General features: G+C 34.2%; 1 protein-coding gene across 1 annotated transcript in view; it reads left to right on the plus strand.

The window, feature by feature from the left end:
* LOC141533506 (uncharacterized) overlaps window positions 1-22,272 on the plus strand; it is a 41,089-nt gene extending 18,817 nt beyond the window's left edge. The window contains exon 5 of the mRNA XM_074252425.1: window positions 22,043-22,272. Within this exon, the coding sequence (XP_074108526.1) occupies window positions 22,043-22,243 (201 nt within the window). The 3' untranslated portion in view covers window positions 22,244-22,272. The remainder of the gene's footprint in view (window positions 1-22,042) is intronic.
* The last annotated feature ends 121 nt before the right edge of the window (window positions 22,273-22,393 follow it).

Genomic DNA, 22,393 nt, shown 5'->3' on the forward strand with positions numbered 1-22,393 from the left:
TTATCTACTCGTTTGTCAGTTATAAAAATTCGACACGAGTCGAAATAGTCAATTTTATTTGCTAGAACATTCGCTAGTCAAGTCTTGCTTGACCTTGGGTATTGGAATTTATGCGACACAAAAACTGACGCTTGACCAAAATTCCACGAATAAAAATTTGTCGATTTTTTTCAATGACAAAAATTAATCAATTTTACTCAGTTAATTATTGAAAAATTAATATGATGAATTTTCTTAGATGTTAGTTAATTGATTGAAAACTTTTAGATATTAAAACTTCCCCCGCAAGGTCGATTGAGAGATTTTCGGGTATAAGCCCGCATGAAAATCACTCAATCCAAAAACTAGCAAATGTTTCACTATTAATTTATTAATAATCGTCGATTAAACGATCCATAATAATTAAATAGGAGAAGTAACTGGATATTCGGTAAACCGCGGTCCACTTCTTTCCCACAGAGTAATAATTGATACCTTGACGAACAAAACGATGATCTAACTCACTCGTTGAGGATGAAGTCCTAGTTGTAGTTGGCTTTCTTCGTCTCGTCACTACTCCGGGGATCGGTCCTTCTTGATTTCCGTGGCACTCAGTCTGGCGGTCACACTACTTCTCCCTTTTTCACTGCACGGCTCACCTATTTTAACCCAAACTCACCCCCTCCTATTCTCCCTTTAGGCCCGAAGATCGAGACGCGCCAGTGCTATGTCGAATAATTATCGATATTCGGTGACTTATCGATTAAGGGTAATTTTATCCTGTTACAATATATATATATATATATATATATATATATATATATATATATATATATATATATATATATATATATATATACATATATATAAGCGAAATACCACTCACTCATCACAAGATCTCCGAAACTATTCGCCCGATTGACTTGAAATTTAGCATAATTACTCCATTCGTGATGTAGACGCTTACTAAGAACGGATTTTACGCAATTCCTAGCTATAATGAATTTTTCGTCTACCATCACGTATGCTACTCCCTCCCCTCCCTCTCATTCTTCCCCTCCCCGACCGTGACTTCTTCCCCCTTCCCTATATCTCTCTCTTTTTTTTTTTAGAAAATGTCATTTTGATTCGCCAATCTAAGAAACCCATCAAGTGGCACCCATCAATTATAGAACTCACTCCCCCTCCCCCAGCGCAACCACCCACGCTAATCAACCGTTGCCATGGTTACCGTTGATATGGATACCGTTCCCATGGCTACCGCTGCCATGATTACCGTTACCATGGATACCGTTGCCATGGCTACCGTTGCCATGGTTACCGTTACCACGGTTACCGTTGCCATGGTTACCGTTGCCGCGGTTACCGTTGCCATGGTCACAGTTGCAATGGTTACCGTTGCTAAAACAACTGTTAAAATGAATAAATTGTAATAATAAATTCGGTTGTAAACTAAATTCAGAGGAATGATTAGAATAAAAGTAGAAAGTTACTAAATATTAATATTCTATACAATTATTATTCAACAGTATTATTCTACACAATGTTAGGCAAATACATGGATTTTCATCGATTGATTGTTGGGACAGTAGGAATTCATAATCATACTTTTTTTAAGAAAGAATAGCTAAATCATTAATAACTCAAATAGCTAATATGTATTGAAATGGTAATGAAGGATAAACTCCATTATATCATAAAACAGATAAATATAACATAAATATTAATGTTGATATTGTTAAATGATTATACTGATTTAAATGATTAAAAATAAAATGGTAAATTGTGTGTGATATATATAGGAGCTATTCTATAGATAGATTGACTCATCACGATATCTCGGGAACCATCGGACCTAGAAACTTGAAATTTGGTAGGAATTATACTTTTGCCCTGTAGAGGTCAGCTAAGAACAGATTTTAAAAAATTCCACCCCCAAAGGGGTTCGCGGGGGCGTTAACAATGAAAAACTCCAGTTTTTAAACTGTAGCTCCTATCAACTCCAATTTTGGTAGGAATCTTTTGTAAGAGATGTAGAAATAATCTATAAACAAATTTCACGATATCTCACCTCACAGAGGGTTGCGGGGGTGGGTATTAACGATCAAAATTTTTAATTTCCAAGCTATAACTCCTACAAACTCCAAATTTTGTAGGAATTTTCTATAATAAATGATGAAAAAATAATTTATGGACGAATTTTACAATATTCTACCCCAAAAAGGATTGTAGGAGCGTTAATAATAAAAAATTCCCGTTTTTAAACTATAGCTCCTATCGACTCCAAATTTGGTAGGAATCTTCTGTGAGAGATGTAGAAGAAGTCCATGGGAAAATTTTACGATAGCTCATCTCACAGGGGTTTGCGAAGGTGGGTGCTAACATAAAAAATTTTTAATTTCCAAGCTATAGCTCCTATAGACTCCAAATTCGCATTTCAAATTTTTTTCTTCGTGTCAATTATTATTCATTTTTGAAAAAAAGGCCACGCAAACATTATAGTGACTGCACATTGAAAGTTACAATGAATATTAGCTGGAATAATTTCATAGATAAAAGGTATATGCTTATTCGATGAAATTTGGAATTTGTGAAAGTCAAAACAATACGCTAATCAAATTTTAAGTTTAGATCGAAAAATACAACTCTATAATTGCCCAGCGAAGCGGGCGGGTAACAGCTACTATATATATATATATATATATATATATATATATATATATATATATATATATATATATATATATATATATATATATATATAATAAAAATAAAATTCCTACTGAGTAAAGGTCCTCCCCTTCCCCCTTTATCCTTTATTATCCTAATTCCCAAATTTGTCTTTAATGACAAATTCGGCTATTATATATGCTATATATATATATATATATATATATATATATATATATATATATATATATATATATATATATATATATATATATATATATATTGTGACGTTATTTTCACGACCGGGATCTATTTAAAATGAACGTCACCAGCGCCAACGAATTTTTGTAGTTTTAAGCTGATATTTCAAGGCCAAATACCATAGAAAATATAATTTTAAAGATTAAAGAAAATTGTTTTGTGAATTAAGTGAGTGTTGATGCCGAGTAACGAAGTTTATAGTTTTAGAGTGAATTTAGAGAATTAATGTTACAGATGAGATTTTAGAATTTTTAAAAGTAGAGTCAGTTTTAGAGTCAAGTTGTGAAAAATATCAAGGTCAAGTCATTTAATGGTTTTATTGAGTTATTTTTGAGTTGTTTTGAGTTTTGAGTTTCGAGTTCTGAATTTTTAGTTTTGGGTTTTGAGGTTGCAGAGAACGTGGGTAAGTCAGCGTTACCGTGGAGCGGGACTATAAGTCACCCGGTTTCGTTTGACGTTAGACACCAGTCTAACCCTTTGAGACTTTGTGATGGTAAAAAGTGAGTGCGAGCGAGACGGCGGAGCAGCAGAATTTATTTTCGATGTATCATTATTATTATTACTATTGTTATTATCATTATTATAACTATTATTATTATCATTATTATTACTATTATTATTATCATTATTATTACTATTATTATTATCATTCTTGTCATTATTAATACCGGAGTGTATTTAATATACTAAAGATGTTTTTTTTTTGTATTATTGTTCATTTATATTTCTTTGTTTAATGGAAAAGTTTAATTAGTTTTAAATATTTGACTGCGATTTATTATTATTTGGAAATACGCGCGAAGTTTTGAGTACGCCGCCGCGGCGAGAGATGGCGAAGAATTTCGCAGCTCGTTCGTTTGCAGTAAAAACCGACGAGCTAATATAAGCGAAACTGCGTGGCGATAATTTTTGTTCTTTTAAAGAACAAAAATTTATTTTACCTGAAAGAAAGAATTAATTGAATTCTCGAACAGATTCAAAATATCTGAATAATTATTTAATTAATTACTTTCATTGTGAATTAACTTGTTTGTACTAAGTCCCAGAAATGAAATTAGTATGGAAAATTATTTTGGTGAAAATTATTATTTGGCAAAATGTTATTTTTTTTCTAAGTCCCGAACGACTTTTGTATGGAATTGATTTTGTGCGAAATTTATTATAATCTGTTGAAATTGATGGATGAATTTGATATTTGATCAGATTTAAATAATTGAAAAACCTGAAGTTTGACGACGAGCGATAGATGGCGATAATTTTCCAAGATCTTTCACTCTTGGAGAAAGGTCTAGGAAATGACAAAAGCGATTTTAATTGACGGGAAAATTAACCAAGTTTCCCAGTGGTTATAACCTTCCCAGTAGAAGACCATTCACTAGGAAGGAACCAAGGAACTCCTACCTTGTCTCCGACCAGGAACCAGGTAAGTGCTGACTTGTCCATTAGGGGAAATTTGGCCACCAAGTAGGGCCGGGAAGGGTTGCTTTCCAAGCACCCAGACGGGATTAAGGGCAGGTAGGGCCGTGCGCAACCGTCGGTAAAATAGGAATACTACTGCGTAAAGGTAGTAGATAGAGTTCGGCCACCAGGTGGCACCAACAAACAGAAAAACAAACGGTGTGTACGGGTTATGTGCGATTATTGTAAAGTTTGACATAAAGTTTGTAAATATTATCACTTGCGTTTTTGTTGTCTTAAATAAATAGAGTATCAATTATATTCAGGCTTAAAATTTCATTTATATAAGTTACCCCTAAAAAAACCCTGGACTCCGGCGAGATTTCATTCGAGCTAGGGGATATAGATATTTGAGGAAGTTTTGTCCAAATCACCAACGGTTAAAATTCACTCCTTTTTGGAAACCGGAAAAATAGCCGTTACAACTTCCAGGTGGAATGCCTAAATCTGGTTGAGATGCCAGCGCTCCGACGTACAGAAATAAGGCGAAAACATAGGGGATCAATTTGTATTCGATTAAGTTTACGTTTTAGCTAGTTTTGATAATTTCTAGCGAATAAAAAATTATCCACTTTTGTTTAATGTTACGTATACGTTTTGAGTTTTTGAGTTTCGATCCCAGCCGTAGTCAGTTCCTGGAGAGCATCCACCAATGGAATATCCGTACTCAGAGCATCAATTGTTTGATTAAAGATTTAAAATATTTGGGAATTAATTGATTATAGAGATTTTAGTTGTGAGTGAGTAGCGTTTAACAGTCGAGTTTTGGACTTCGTAGAGTACAGTCGTGTTTGGGAGTTGCCGTTGGTCACTTGAGGTGATCGGACGTGCGTAGAGTTTTCAGTTCCAGGTTAAGGTTTCAGTCTTTTGCATTTTATTTTTGGCTCCAGATAAAAATACAGAGTTATAAAGTTGTTAAAAATAAAATAAAAGGTTACTCAGCATCGACTGGAACTTTGGCAAGTGAGGATACAAAAAACTGTTTCATCCCTCCATGGACGCCAACAATCAGGACGACAAGCTTGACACGGTAACCTGGGTAAAGTTTGCCAATTTCAAACAGGAGATCCTGATATATTTGTCTTTTGTGCTCTTCTTTGGCTGAGATGTTGTAGTCAGCCGGGGCCGAGAACTCAATGACATAAATGTCACGAGTGGCCTTGTCGAAGAGCACAATATCAGGTTTGTAGTGATCTATCCGCCGGGTTGTTGCAAATGGCATGTTCCAATAAATTTTGCAACTGTCATTCTCAACAACCTGGGGAATATCTCCTGGCAAATAAGGCAGCACTGGTGTCACGTCAATATCGTAGCAATGACGAAGATAGTAGTACAGTACTCTCAGGGCAGCATTGTGACGCTGGATATATGCACCTCTCGCCAGCACTGGACATGCCGACAAAAGGTGCATAAGCGTCTCCGGATGTTGTCTACACCTCCTACAGGACGTGTCCGGAAGCTGCACCTGGAGCACCTTGCTACGGTACTCAAGAGTGTTAATGACACCATTTTGGCAGGCAAATATGAACCCTTCAGTCTCGGACATCAGGCCAGCTGACTTTAAGAAGGAAAACGTCAGCTGGGTGGACAAGCCATGATCACGCACGTGTTTAAAGAACACGCTGTGCATGGACTTGTCCATCAATTCGCCAAGGAGTAGTTTTTCCTCGGCGTTCCTGATGACGCTCTTAAATTCCTCCTTTCGGAGTTCCATAAGAGCGTTTATTTCTCCAAGACCAAGGGTTCTTGCCGCATATATTGCTGCCTTATACAACAATGACCCCTTATGCGCATTTTCATGTTTATGTACAATTTGCATAAGAAAGTCATCCTCGTCTGCAGTGAAATTGACAACTTCGTGTGTTAAACCCAGGAACAAACGGTCATGAAGCCGCTCCAAACTCTGTAAACCTCTCCCATCGATGGACCGGGAGAGGTATAATCTGGCGACTGATGAATTGGGGTGCATGCTCCGATTCATATTAATGATCTTACGGGTTTCGATGTCGAGATCTCGTAAATCCTTTCGGGCCCATTTCAGGACACCGAAAGAGTATAGTACGACTGGGACAGCGAGCATGTTAGTAGCTGAGACTTTGTTTTTGCCGGAAAGTTTGGAGGACCAAATTTTCCGGAGTCTCCTAACATACTCGCTCTGGAGAGTTGTTCGGACTTCAGAGACCGCATGCATGCGGTGCTCTTCCATTCCTAGATATCTATACAACTCCCCAGCGTCTAATTGTCTTAAGACACTCCCATCTACTAACTCGACATCATCACCAGTATCAGAGCACTTACCCCTCGCCAGATGTACGACCGCACACTTGTCCAACCCAAAAGACATTCCGACATCTCGTGTGTACTTTGCTACGATGTTGAGGGCTGCTTGTAGATGATCTTCATTAGCACTATATAGCTTCAGATCATCCATCTAAAGCAGATGGGTGATCGAATATTTTCGATCACCCGGAGGCCCCATAGAATACCCACGAGTTTTACGGAGAGCAACAGATATAGGCAGCAGTGAAATGCAAAACAGCAGAGGGCTCAAGGAATCGCCTTGGAAGACCCCTCGTTTGTACTCTACAACTCCGGTTACGTGCAATGCGTTTCCACTTCCAATGTGAAAACGCGTTCGCCAGAGCTGCATTGTACGCCGAATGCATTCCACTATTTCGGGATTGACTCCCAGGCATTTGAGTAGATATAAAATCAACTCATGAGGAGTTGAGTCAAATGCCTTACGATAGTCAATCCAAGCCATTGACAGGTTGCGTTGATAGTAGATCGCATCTTGTAAGACGCATCGATCCACTATCAGGTTCTCCTTGCAACCTGACAGGCCTCTTTTACTGCCACGTTGTTCATATATCTGTTGCCATACAGGCTCTATCTGTTGCAAGATACGGTTATTTAAAATTTTTGTAAAAATTTTATAAACCGCATTCAAGCAGGTGATAGGCCTGAAATTCTTAGGGTCAGAGAAGTCACCTTTTTTAGATATCAGTACGGTTCGCCCTTCTACAAGCCAGTCCGGAATCGGATCGTCAGCTCTAATGTATGATGTAAATATGCGGGCCAGATGGAGGTGGGTAGAAGTAAACTTCTTCCACCAGAAGACATTAATGCCATCTGGTCTCGGGGCAGCCCAATTTTTGCTGTCATTTAGAGCTGAACGAACTTCATCCACACTGACTGCAGGGCTCTCTTCATCAGCATTCTGTCGACGGTGTTCCCGACAGAATACTTTGAAGTCGTGCAGAGCTGGAGTGTTGGCGTTCACGTTTGGTTGATCTCCATACAACTCAGTCCAAAAGCTTCCACCCGCTCAGGTGTTGGATAATTCCCGGTAACATCGGTCTTTGGTGTCAGAAACCGTGAAGGGCTGGATCGAAACAACGAGTTGTCGACCAACCGCTTCAGCCTTTTCTCTAATGACTTTTTAGCAGCCACTAGAGCCCGCAATTTATTAAGAGACTCTTCCTTGATGACATGAAGAGTACTCTTGTTCAGTGTGTGATGACGCCACCGAAGTTCAGCAGCAATGCGCCGAATTCGGGGCGTGTATGGTCTTTGAGTTGTGTCGAACTCAATCACACACTGAATGCGGGAGACCTGTTTCCGGGACATGTCAATTTTCAAGCCAAGTTGTGAGATGCGCTGTTTCAACCTTGCCTTGATCGAGAGACAATGTCTCTCTCTCGGAAAAGCCGAAACTGCTGCACCATACACAACCTGGCTCACAGTGAGCAGGGTGGAATCCTCCAGGATGTTTGCACGGAGATCTTCGTTTACCGCGTCAAGCTGTTGTTGGGAGTAAGTTATCTTTTTAGATATATACTTACTTGCCGTCCTACAAAGGGATTGTTGTTGTCCAAGGAGGAACAGCGTCGCTCTTGGTGTAGTTGCGCCGGAAAGGAAAGTATATTAGACTGCCTTCTGTCCGGCACAAGCGATCTTCTATTTCGCCGAAGATGAGCGGCATAATTACGCAGGTGTTTGGGCGTAAAATGCGCTAGCTCCGGATGCATATCACTCCAAAGAATGTGCATCCGGGCCATATAGCCGCTCACCCCCGGCTCGCTACGTTGGTAGCACACCAAGAGATCGACTCTCAGTTCCTCCGTCCACTTAAAGTAAGTCCTTAAGGCGCCAGGGTCGTCATCATTCATCGGGTCCGGCGTGCTCCTCCCACCTGATGAATGGTCTTCATCCGAAAAGGACCGGTTGTGGGGAGCACTTCTGAGTTGGTATCTTGTGGTAACTCAGTTATTTCCATGCAGTGGGTAGTTGGCCCACTGCACGGGCTACGTCGTTCGCCTACAGACCTGATGTTATGGTCTGCGTTTCCCGCGATGCGCCGCTTGGAGGCCACGTAGCAAGCATCGCTTATTACTATTATTATTATTATTATTATTATTATTATTATTATTATTATTGTTTTGTAACATACTTTATGTAATACGCTTTGTTGAAGTAATATAAATAATTCGAATAATTACAGATATATGTTTGTTACTCTTATCATTTTAGCAGATGCGTTCATTTACCTTTTTTTTCTATTCGATATATATCTTAATTATCGTTCGTAAGGAGTAAACTCCAATCGTGCGTCGTAGCTGACACACACACTTTTTTTTTCTTAAACGGCGCGCCTCAACAATATAAGAATTTTAAACATTTTGTTAATTTATCTCATTATAAGGAAGATTTTGCAATAACAGTGGAGTGGAATTTCTTCGCTACGGCACACGGCATAGGACCGTGTGATGGGATAAGTGAAACCTTAAAACGAATGGCCGCACGTGCTAGTCTACAGTTGCCACCTCATCTACAGATATTAACACCGACACAATTATTTGAGTGGTGCTTAATTAACTTACCAAATATAAATATTAAGTTCTCGAAAATTGAAGAGTATAATTCAATGAAAGAACAATTGGAAGAACGTTTCAAAAGTGCTATACCGATACTTACAACACAATAAATTTATCAAATCACACCGTTATTGAATTCTGTTATGGAGATAAAGTCCTTTTCTTCATCACAAAAGTCCAAACAACACTGTGTGATCAAGAAACCGAGAAAACAATCGCTGAATCAACGCAAATAATTAGAATATTGAGATTGTACAAATTATAAAACACTATACTTAAATAAAATAATTTTACTCTTATTAATACAGTTTGTAACAGTTTTACCTGCTCAGGTTGGCCCCTAATCAATTTTATAAATTAACAACAAAACTAACAAACAATATAATTATTAGGGCGCCATCAGGATTTTTAATCACAGTTCCTAGAACCGGTCCAGAGCTGAGAAATCTTATCTTAGGGTAGAGAGAGTGGAGGAAGGTGCTGCTGAATAATAATCAATTAATTAACAAGATCGATCAAAATTTATTAACAATAAAAAGAAAACTTAACAGTGTTTGACTTAAAACAAGTTAACAAAATTCATTCACTCACACACTAACCACACTTAACAATATCCTTATTCTCGACGAGCCCCTTTCGGCGTCTACCCGTCGATTTCTAACACGTGCCCCTTTCGGCGTCTACACGTGACGGGCCCCTTTCGGCGTCTACCCGTTTACTAAACCTATAATCACCCGCACAGAGACCAATAATATACGGGGATCGTTGACTCGGCTCACAGGAGTAACAGCCCAGTGACCAAACGTATACCTAGATACTCCTGCAGCTTATTCACACTTTACTACAGAACAACAGCCCAGTGACCAAACGTAGACCTAGATGTTCTGCAGCACACTCACATAACCCACTTCAGCTACAGCAGTAACAGCCTAGTGACCAAACGTAGACCTAGATACTCTGCAACTCACATATGACCCACACTTGTCTCACACTAACACTACTGATCTGACTCTATATATAATTTAATATTTAAGAATAATTTACTTTTGTTTATAACTTAAAATTTGAGCCATTAAAACATTCAATCATTAGAAATTAATAAAACGATAATTCCAAATTAACAATCAAATTCCAAAAGTCTTAACGAACATTCAGTTTCAAAATTCCTATTGTAATTTTAACTCTGTATTAAGATATTAGATAGATTAAAATTCCTAAGTAACCTATTGTCATGGTCTTAAGAATATAACAATACTTATTCAGAACAAAAGGTTTTAATACCCTGAATTAACTTTTGGTAATTAAATTAATCACTATATAAAATTCTCAATCACGTTCAAAATTATTAACACAAGTTTAATTAACTAATTAAACTTAATTCTGACTAAATTTTTACTGTGACAATTTTGACTCAATTAACTGATTCTTTGGACTTAATGTCCACGTTATTAATTATTAATTTTAGTAAATTTTAATTTAATTACTTCACGGACTTAACCCCAAAATTACTAAATTTCTCATTAATAAATAAAATAGTTTTACAATATAAAATATTTTCGATAATTTTCCAATATATATTATTTTCAATAATGAATTCTTAATAAAATATTATCAATAATTTTCTACTAGTTTTATCAATTATAAAAATAATCGACATAAGTCGAAATATTCAACTTTTATTTGCTAGAACATTCGCTAGCTAAGTTTTACTTGACCTTGGGTATTGGAATTTACTGCGACACAAAAATGTGCTGACGCTCGACCAAAATTCCACGAATAAAAGTTGTCGATTATTTTCCACGTGACAAAATTACTCAATTTTTCTTAAGTTAATTATTATAAAAATTATAACAACAAATTCAACGAATTTTTCGGATGTTAATTAATTAATTGATAATTTTTTGAGTTATTAAATTTTTCCCGCAAGGTCGATTGAGTAACTCTCGGGTATAAGCCCTCATGAAAATCACTAAATCCAAAACTAGCAAATGTTCAACTATTAATTATTAATAATCGTCGATTAAACGATCCATAATAATTAAATAGGAGAAGTAACTGGGTATTCGGTAAACCGCGGCCCACTTCTTTCCCACAGAGTAATAATTGATACCTTGATAAACAAAACGATGATCTAACTCACTCGTTGAGGATGAATTCCTAGTTGTAGTTGGCTTCCTTCGTCTCGTCACTACTCTCGGGAACGGTCCTTTTTTATTTCCGTGGCACTCAGTCTGGCAGTCACACTACTTCTCCTTTTTTCACTGCACGGCTCACCTATTTTAACCCAAAACTGCCCCCTCCTATTCTCCCTTTAGGCCCGAAGATCGAGACGCGCCAGTGCTATGTCGAATAATTATCGATATCCGGTGGCTTATCGATTTAGGGTAATTTTACCCTGTTACAAGTTTATGTTTTTTTTAGTTCAATTTTTTTTTACTTTTGAGGTTATAAAAGCCAACCAAAATCGTTTTAGTGCAAAATTTACAAAATAAATTTACAAAAATAAGCATAATTTGAAAAAACTTTTTTTCAATCGAAAAAAAAAATTAGAAGAATAAGTGGGCACAAAATGGGAATAGTGGGGTTGAATACGGTTTTAGTTGAAGTTTTCTTAGAGACAAAAAAATTGAAAATCCAAAGTGTCGAACGTCAAAAAAATGACGGTTTTCTTGAAAAAACTAAAATATTTTATTGTTTTTTACTTCAGAAAATTTTTTTGAATTTTTTTTTTAAAACTACATTTAAAAACAAGAATAAACAAAAAAAAGTGCCCAAAGGTCAATTTGTGTCAAAGTTATAGCAATTTGAAAAAAAAGAGCGTTTTTTTTTAAATTCGTAACTTTTTTTGGGTTGGGTAAGAAAATCTAAAAAAATTCAAAAAAATGTTATTGGTAGGATAGAAAATGATACCAAATTTTTAGCCAAATTGAAAGGGGTCGAAAAAAAAACTCAGTGATTTGGCATGGAACGCTTCATATATAGGAGCTGTTCTATAGATAGATTGACTCATCACGATATCTCAAGAACCATCGGACCTAGATACTTGAAATTTGGTAGAAATTACACTTTTGCCCGGTAGAGGTCAGCTAAGAACGGATTTTAAGAAATTCCACTCCCAAAGGGGTTCGCGGGGGCGTTAACAATGAAAAACTCCCGTTTTTAAACTATTGCTCCTATCGACTCCAAATTTGGTAGGAATCTTCTGTAAGAGATGTAGAAGAAGTCCATGGAAAAATTTTATGATAGCTCATCTCACAGGGGTTTGCGAAGGTGGGTGTTAGCATCAAAAATTTTGAATTTCCAAGCTATAGCTCCTGTAGACACTAAATTCTCATTTCAAATTTTTTTCTTCGTGTCAATTATTATTCATTTTTGAAAAAAAGGCCACGCAAACATTATAGTAATTGCACATTGAAAGTTACAATGAATATTAGCTGGAATAATTTCATAGATAAAAGGTATATGCTTATTCGATGAAATTTGAAATTTGTGAAAGTCAAAACAATACGCTAATCAAATTTTAAGTTTAGATCGAAAAATACAATTCTATAAAATGCCCAGCGAAGCGGGCGGGTAACAGCTAGTACTTTATAATCTCCAACTTCGTTTGTAGTGATATAATAGTTTATTGATTTATTATTTATTATTAATTGTCAAAAAATCATATGGGGTCAAATGAACCAGCAGTATCGGGGACGATTGAATCATACGGAGAAGCATGGGACATGCGCGCGTATCTTGACTCTACGTGAATAAACTCAGGGGAATAACCTAACAATTTGATGAACTAAATTTATGATGAAAATTATTTTTAAATTGATTCTTAATTTATTTAATATAATATCTGTGTATTAAAAATGGGCAACAGTAATATTAGCACGTAACAATTAATATATTATTTATTAAAAGTTCGGGTTTGAGTTTTAAATATTATTGGTTCAATTGACCCTAAGCAGTAGTTCAATTGCCACCAGCGGGGGTCAATTGAACTTGTCGACGCGTCTGGATAAATTAATAATTTGTAAAAATTCACGTTGTTTATTGACTAATTTATGTATTGATAATAATAATATACATAACAAACTATTTTTCCAAGAAACAAAAAATTATTATTTAGTTTCAATTCAAATAGTAAAAAATTGCTAAACTTTTTTTGTTTCAATTGACCCCTTCCTCTCCTACGCCAGTAGCGGGAAGTTGCAGGGATGACCTTTCATCAATCGTTTTCGTAATTTTTTTTTTTTTAGTATTTTTGAGATTCCCTTAAATTTACCGGTCCGAATCGATTCAAATTGTATTCAAAATCTGAGTTCAGTCAAGCCTTCTCGAATAGCATCAACCTCGATGAAATCGGTCTGGCTGTTTAAAAGTTATGAAAAGTTTACATACATCCTATTACGTCGAAAACGCAACTAAAATTTAATTATTTTTATCCTAGCCGTTAGGCTAATAGATAAGGATCTGAAGCCTTATGGGAAGGGGTTGATGTTTATAATATAAGAAAATGAATTCAATTTAATAAATATATTATAAAATTATCATATAAAGATTTGAATTATTAAAACAAACATAAAAATCTCAATTAAGAACTTACTTAAATGAACACTTATGTAAAGAAACTTACCGTTTCTTTACATAATTGAAATTTACTTTACTAACAATTGTTTTTTTTTTAATCTGACGCGTGGTTTCATTGAAACTTATAAAAACTTTTTCGATGTTAACACTAGGACGTCAGGACAACGAGAGATATTTTTGTTGAAAAATCGTAAAGGTGTCGAATTTTAGGGCGTTACTTATTTTTACTAGATGGGAGAAATAATGTCCAATTATTTTTCTATTTCCTTGAGCCCTTGCCTTCTCTCTTAGATTTTTCTATAATGTTGCATGAGTCCCCTCTACTTGGGTCAGAGTACAATATCGCTTCTCCTTTACTCTTATGCTCTATTATACATCTATGTGTTTGTGTATACGTAAGCGCATTTATGCATAGACAAAGACATACATGTGTACTATTTTACATTAAATTATTTACTGTGACCAAATTTTTATATTAAATTAGTTAGATAAAAATTAATTTGTGCATAGATTACAAATTATCATTAGTTTCTTAGATCTAAATTTTTCTTTTTATTGAAGTCGTTATTTTATTCGAAAATAAAAGAAAACATTTATTTATTTTTTTTTTTGTTTAAACTTAAATTATAGTTATTAAATTTTGTTCCTTAAATTATCAATATATATTTTTTTTTCTGTTGATACTAGAATTATCATAATATTCCTTTTTATTTTTTCTTTTATCATTATTTACGTTTATTTTATTTAAACTATTGTTTATATATACATTTATTTTGTTATCGAAAACTTCTATTTCGGATCTCGACAAAGTTTAAAATTCCATTAGGGTATTTGTTCAGGCTCAAATCTCTTAGTATGGTCAGGCCCAACTAAAACTAAATTTTTCAAATAAGTTTCTTTTGAAAATACTATTGATAAATTTGAAGATAACAAAATTTTAAAAATAAAATAAATGTATGTAATTAGTTGTAAGAACAAAATTATTTATGAATAATTAAATTCTATTTGTTATAAAATAAAAATGTCGGACGTTGAGTCCGACATAACATCCATATATATACACAGACACACACACACCCTGGTCCTGATGGTATCCTGGCATCGGTGATCAAGATTGTAGCCCTGGAATACCCAGATATACTACTGAACGCTTACAACGCATGCCTAGCAACCGGCACATTTCCAACGGCTTGAAAGCGGCAAAGATTAACTCCACAATAACACTACCAAAACTCCAAAAAAACACCAGCGAAACTCTTATATAACTTGACAAAAATTTCATAGCAACTTCGAAAATATCCGACAAAAACGCTAAGAAAACTCCATAGCGACTCCAAAAAAAACTCGTCAAAAACTTTTCGAAAACTCCAATCATACACTTTTGTGACTCCGTGTTTTGGTTGCACACAATACTCCTTGCATACACCTCTAAAACTCCGCGTAAGCTCCGCGTAAGCTCCGCTTTTACCCCGATTAAAGTCCAAGAGGGAATATATTCCATAATAACTCCGCGTAAACTCCGAGCTTACGCGGAGTCGTCGAAACCGCTAGGGTAGACGGACTTGGGCCAGGCTTAGATTTCAAGCTTGCCTCAGAGTTAATGAGCATTGCGTCAAGCCTCGGCCAAGCTCGGGCCGAATGTCATTTCCTCTAAGGGCAAATCGAAGATTTTCGAAAATCGGGAAGTTATTGGTTTTACCTTGTTTTACCGAGAAGTTCGGTATTTTACCAAATTACAGTTTTTTACCGTGGATTTATATTCCGTAAATCACCCTTACCCGCTTTGTCGTAATTTGAATTTGCCGGGGTTAAAATTTTATTCAGTTATTTCACATGGGTCAATGACAATTTTATAAAATTTTTCTGCAAAACTTACACTCATAAAAAATTAATTAATTACCCTGGTTAAAAATATTGATTGAAAAGGATTGAAAATGATGAAATTAGAATACTTTTGAATAATTTCAATTCTTTTTCATGTATATATAGATATACAGTTCACATAGGGTGACTGATTCCCAATACTTTTCAATCAATATTTTTAATCAGGGTATGTAATCGAGCGAGGTCGCCGAAGGCGACCGAAGCTCGATTATAATTATATTGATAATTTCGTTCGAAGAGATCACTAGGTAGTACCGTCTTTGTACGCATATTCACATCACAAAGTTCAACTGTAAAAACAAATATAAAGCGTTTCCCAGTTAACCGACTTATTTATCCTCATTACAGTTTAGCTAAAGCTTTATTTGAAGAGATTACTGGGAGGGTGAAAGATGGGTGGGAGTGATCTCTTCGAACGAAATTATCAATATAATTATAATCGAGCGAGGTCGCCGAAGGCGACCTCGCTCGATTACATAATTATATTTCAAATTTCGTTCTCGAGATCACTAGGTAGATGTTCAGAGCTGTAGCATGTAAGTAAAATATTAAATAAGGAACAGTAAAGTTCAATTAAAAGAAAATAAAATTTTTTTATCAGTAATAATGAACAATTAAATTAATCATAACAAATTGAATTGTGAACAGGTATATTTTTTTTTGTTTTTTTTTTTTTAAACAATTAAGTAAAACAAATGGTTAGATAATAAGTAATCTTAAGACAATATTGATGACGCAAACGTGGTCTTATTGTTAATTATAGGTCTGTTATAAAATTTTTCAAAGACTTTTGATTTATTAGACCATCCTGCAAGACTTTTAATAATATTTATATCAATTCCTTTGCTTAAGGCAGTTGAAGTAGACGCATGTCTAAGACTGTGAGAAGTATAGTTTTCACCAACTTCACACTCAGTTAAAAAGGATCTAATCCATCTACTGATTGTATCTTTTGATGCTTATTTATAAGGTTTTTTAATTGTTAGAAAAAGACAGTCATTGTTATTCACAATAGTAGATGTAACAGTTAGATAATGTTGTAATGTCGAAGCTACGCATAAGTTAATATTACTAAATTTTGGGATAATCAGAAGGGGCTAAAATGCACTCGGTCGAGAGGATTTAATCCTATCAGGGATTTCAATTTCATAGCCATCATTTCTTTTATGAATATTAGATCTTTTAATTAAAGAAATCGTTTGGACCCGATGTGCAGAAACTATTGCAAGTAAAACAACTAATTTTTTGTTAATTGGTGTAAATTAAGATTATTAAGTGGGTTTAGATTTTCTAATTTTTCGAGAATAGGATCTAAACTATAAATCCTATCATACTTGGGTCTAGCAGGTTGAACATTATAAGCACCTTTCAATAGTCTCGATATTAAAAAATTTTTTCCTAAATCTTTATCACATATTAATGATAAAGCAGAGCGGATCCCTTGTGGAAATAATTCTCTGAAAAAACTCTTGAAAAGTCTTTATAACTCTGAATAAGACTTTTCGAAAGTCTTCACATCCCTAACTAAGTAAAGGAAAGACTTAATAAGTCTTCAAAACTCTGCGATACTCTTCAAAAATCAAATTTTCCCTGCAATTTCGGAATTTCTCAAAGAGTTATTAAGACTTGATAAGACTTGTTCAGTTTTACAGGAAAAGAAGAAAATATTTCTTTTCAAAAAAATTACTTATCAGAATTAAATAAAACTATAAAAAAGAATTAATGCATGTTTTAAAAAAATTTTTTTTAAATAATATTTTCATCACGAAAATACTTTGATGGGCATCGAATCACTCATAGTTGAGCAAGTCAAAACATCAACAGCAAATGAAGTGCACTTGCTGTTGGAAACAAATATTACTCAAAGAGTAAATCCAATCGGTATTTAATTTGGACTATCAAATATTAAAGTCAACTTTCTAGATAGGAGAGAATTTTCTATCCACACGCCATCTGCTGGAATTAATTGATACCTAACATATTTTAGTTTACGAATTTACAGTTAGAATCTTTGAGTGTTCTTAGTTTCTAATAGGTGGCATGTGGATAAAAAATTCTCTCCTATCTAGAAAGTTGACTTTAATATTTGATAGTCCAAATTAAATACCGATTGGATTTACTCTTTGAGTAATATATCTGTTTCCAACAGCAAGTGCACTTCATTTGCTGTTGATGTTTTGACTTGCTCAACTATGAGTGATTCGATGCCCATCAAAGTATTTTCGTGATGAAAATATTATTTAAAAAAAATTTTTTTAAAACATGCATTAATTCTTTTTTACAGTTTTATTTAATTCTGATAAGTAATTTTTTTGAAAAGAAATATTTTCTTCTTTTCCTGTAAAACTGAACAAGTCTTATCAAGTCTTAATAACTCTTTGAGAAATTCCGAAATTGCAGGGAAAATTTGATTTTTGAAGAGTATCGCAGAGTTTTGAAGACTTATTAAGTCTTTCCTTTACTTAGTTAGGGATGTGAAGACTTTCGAAAAGTCTTATTCAGAGTTATAAAGACTTTTCAAGAGTTTTTTCAGAGAATTATTTCCACAAGGGATAGTATTTAAAGAACTATACTTTACTCCATTATTAAATTTTGATGTTAAATATTCTACAACCTTTTCTTCATTTGGGTTAAAAATGTCAATATTTTCAGATATACAGTAAGATGTCCAATCTCTTATTGGTTTGGAGTATTGTTTAAGTGTTGTAGCAGAAATAGATTTCACCAAAATGTTAACAGAGTCATTACTTAAGCCTTTTCTTAGAAATGCCTGTTGGATAGTCGAGCTGCCATCAGGGATAGTTTTGAGGCTAAAGGATGTTGAATTGTTCTACAAGGAGAAAGAAGAAGATTAGCATCTGGTTGGAAAATAATTGGTTTTGATTCTAGTAATGATAACCATAAAGGGTACCATGGCTGACCACTCCAATTTGGAACTACTAAAATCCCACAAGCCTGATCTGTTTGGATTTTTTTTTAATTTTTAGAATTAGAGAGAAGGGAGGAAATGCAAAGAAATTTAAGTTACTCCAATTGATAGTAAACGCATCAATACATACTGCTAATGGATCACGATGCCAAGAACAGTATTTTTTACATTTTTTGTTAATATTTGAAGCGAAAAGATCTATATTTCGTCTACCGAGTTGTCGAGTAATTTTTTTAAATGCATAGGGAGATAATTCCCACTCGGTATCTATATTTTCAATTCGAGAAGCTCTATCTGCATCGATATTATCCTGAGAAGGAATATAAGAAGCAAATATCCAGATATTTCTTAATTCACACCAAGACCAAATATCAAAAGTTAGATCGTTCAAATATTTATACTTAGTTCCTCCCATTTTATTAATGTAAGCGACGGTGGTAGAGTTATCAATTCTCAAAAGAATCTCACAATCATGTTGGTCAGAGGCAAATGTTTTTAGACTGTTAAATGATGCTAAAAGTTCTAAATAATTAATATGATAGGATTTTTCTCTCGAGTTCCAGTGTCCATAAGCTATTTGTCCATGACAAGAAGCTCCCCAGCCTGTTGATGATGCATCCGAGTAAATAGTTATTTTAAAGTTGGAATTTCTAATAGGGCATTTTGATATAAATATATTATTAGACCACCAATCGAATTCTTTAATTAAATGAGAAGAAATAGGCATATTTTGATCATAATCATTGTTAGAATTATTAAGAGATAAGTAACGCTGTTGTTCGAATGCTTTTGAATGAACCCAACCATAGTTAACAGCTGGACAAGCTGCCATAATATTACCAACAAATTGAGAAAACTCTCTAATTGTACAAAAGGAGAGATTTTTAAATTTTAAAATTAAATCATAAATATTGGATCTTTTTTCGTCTGTTAGAGCAATTGTCATTTGATGTGAATCAAATAAAAAACCTAGAAATTTACATAATGTAGATGGGATGAGATTACTCTTAGACTTATTTATTATAAATCCTAATGACTCTAAAAAATTTTTTGAAATGTTTACATTTTTTTGACATGATTCAAATGAGTCACCTACCATCCACCAATCATCAAGATAAACTACTGATGACAACTGTAAGCTTCTTAAATGACTAATAATAGGTTTACAAACTTTTGTAAAAATCCATGGGGCTGTACTCAACCCAAAAGGTAAACAAATAAATTCATAGAGATGATTATTAAAAAAGAATCTTAAATATTTCCAATATTCATTATGTACTGGAATCATAAAATAAGCATCTTGTAGATCAAAATTGGCCATGAAACAATCTCTAGATATTAATTTTAAAATTGTTCGATAATCTTCCATTTTAAAATGAGAAGTCTCTATGAATTTATTTAATTTTTTCAGGTTAAGAATAAATCTCATTTTTTTATTTTTTTTAGGAACAAGAAAAATGCTAGATAAAAATTCGCCATCTTCCTCATAACACTCCTGAATAGCCCCCATAGTCAAAAGATCATCCACTTCTTTCTGAATAAGGACATGATCTTCTACTGAAAGATGACTATTAAGAGGTTTTGACGACTGAGTTGGAGCAGAAACGAACGGAATTTTATATCCAGAAATAGTTTCAATGATTAAAGGGTCAGCTGTGATTTTGGACCATTCATGTATGAAGTATTTCAGGCGACCAGCGACAGGACTCACCTTTACTTTTTGTTCTGAGTCTGGTTTTGTAGAGCAAGAGGGGGTTGGTTCTCTGAGCGGGATCGAGTCGTCGAATGATTGTTCTTGAAGGCATTTGATTTCCTCATGAATGAAGAACGATTGTAGCCCGTCTGGTTGGAGCGTGGAGCAGACGGGCTTTTCCAGTTTAAATAAGTTTTCGATTTTGAAAATTCCTTTTTAGAATTCTGATTTTTAATAGAAAGACCAGTTTTTTCTATTACGACAGCAGACTTGATTTTTTTAGCTAAGTTTTCACCAAACAAGAATTGGTCTGTGGGTGAATCTTTCAATATAGATTTTCTTTTTTCATCTACACAAGGGTATAATTGAGCACGTCTTGATTTAGTCAACTGAAACATTAGCTCACACATCATGGAGCTGGAATCGCAAAGAAGTTGTAAAAGGTCTTGTTTATCTAAAGGCTCTTCTTTGTCATTGAAGATCTGACAAATAGCTGTGCCAAGAGCAACTAAACTTTTTCCACATAAATCTTGGTGATTAGCCAAGTATTTATCACGCGATTTGGACGTCTTATTAAGTAACGGAAGCATCTCCGGGTTGAGAATCGGAGCAACGACAGGACAATTACCTTTGTTAGGGTATTTGTTATCCATTTTCGACTTATCTTCCTTGTTCATGCCTGATGAGAGGATCTCTTTCCAGCATGATACAAGTTCCGGATGAAAATTGAAACTTTTGTCCTTCAAGGATCTTTTTTCAGAACCCAACATTTGAAGGACAGGTTCACTGAGGGTAGAAGCTTCAGGAGCCTTTGAATCTTGCAGCCCGACTGATGCCTTGGGATCATTATTAAGGGAAGGATCAATTTCCGGTTCCAAGTCAATGTCACTTTTAGAAGTGTCGTCATCACTTGAGTCTGCAAGACCATAAGATCTAGGTTAAGAGAAGCTATCAAGTAGAAACAATAAATAATTTCTCTTGACGCAAAGAGTAAAAAGAATTTTTAAATAAATTCTAACTCTGTATTTTAACTCTAACCCAGTCGAAAAAAAAAAAAAAAAAAAAAAAGGTACAACAAAATTAAAAAATTTAATTTTGGTTGCCCAAATAGAAAATAAAATAATAATAAATAATTATTCACCCTCAGAAACATTGTCAGGTTGATTTTTAACTAAATCTTCCAATGGTTGATTTTTATTTTCTAAATTGAAAAGCTCTTGGTAGAGTTTCAATTTCTTTTGAAGTAACTCTAAATCAAAGTTATTAAAAGCTTGACGTTTGTTACTCATTTTTAAATTAGATAAAAACTAATTTTTTTATAAATAGTCAACTGAATAAATTATTTTAAATAAAATAATTAAATTAATTAGATGTTTAAATGTGATGTTCACTTTACAGCGCACAAAAAACGTAATGAGGATAAATAAGTCGGTTACCTGGGAAACGCTTTATATTTGTTTTTACAGTTGAACTTTGTGATGTGAATATGCGTACAAAGACGGTACTACCTAGTGATCTCGAGAACGAAATTTGAAATATAATTTTCTATATATCTGTACACGTAAGCTGATTCCTACTGTAAGCCGATTTTCCGAGGATTCTACTTCAGAATTTTATTATTTCCAATTGACTATTAATGATTAATATAACCCAGAGTGAATCGTTTGAATAAAACTGTTGATGATTTTTAATAAGTCTTTTTTATATTTTCAGACATGCAGAAAATTTAGAGTTGGTGAACGATGCTGTGAGTTCGAATGTCTTGATGATCCATCTGTAACTCGATTACCGTACAGAAGAAATGAATCTCATCGATCTCAATCAACATTTAAATTTCATTTGCTCGATATATTTATAATTATTTTAATGTATAAATATTTGGTTACTTTTATTTATAACTTAAATGAATATTAATAAAATATGAATTGTAATTCATGTGGTAACTGTGATTATGCTACGGCAATAAGATAATACGATCGTGCTTTATTAAATGACTTAAGGATAGGCTACAGTAGTATTTTCAGAAATTTTATTTTTCTGTCCTCTATCGAACTAAAAAATAAT

This window comes from Cotesia typhae, unplaced genomic scaffold (genome assembly GCF_013202065.1).
Source record: "Cotesia typhae breed Kobodo isofemale line unplaced genomic scaffold, CoteBio_Ctyphae contig_9, whole genome shotgun sequence".
In the NCBI taxonomy this organism is placed as follows: Eukaryota; Metazoa; Arthropoda; class Insecta; order Hymenoptera; family Braconidae; genus Cotesia; species Cotesia typhae.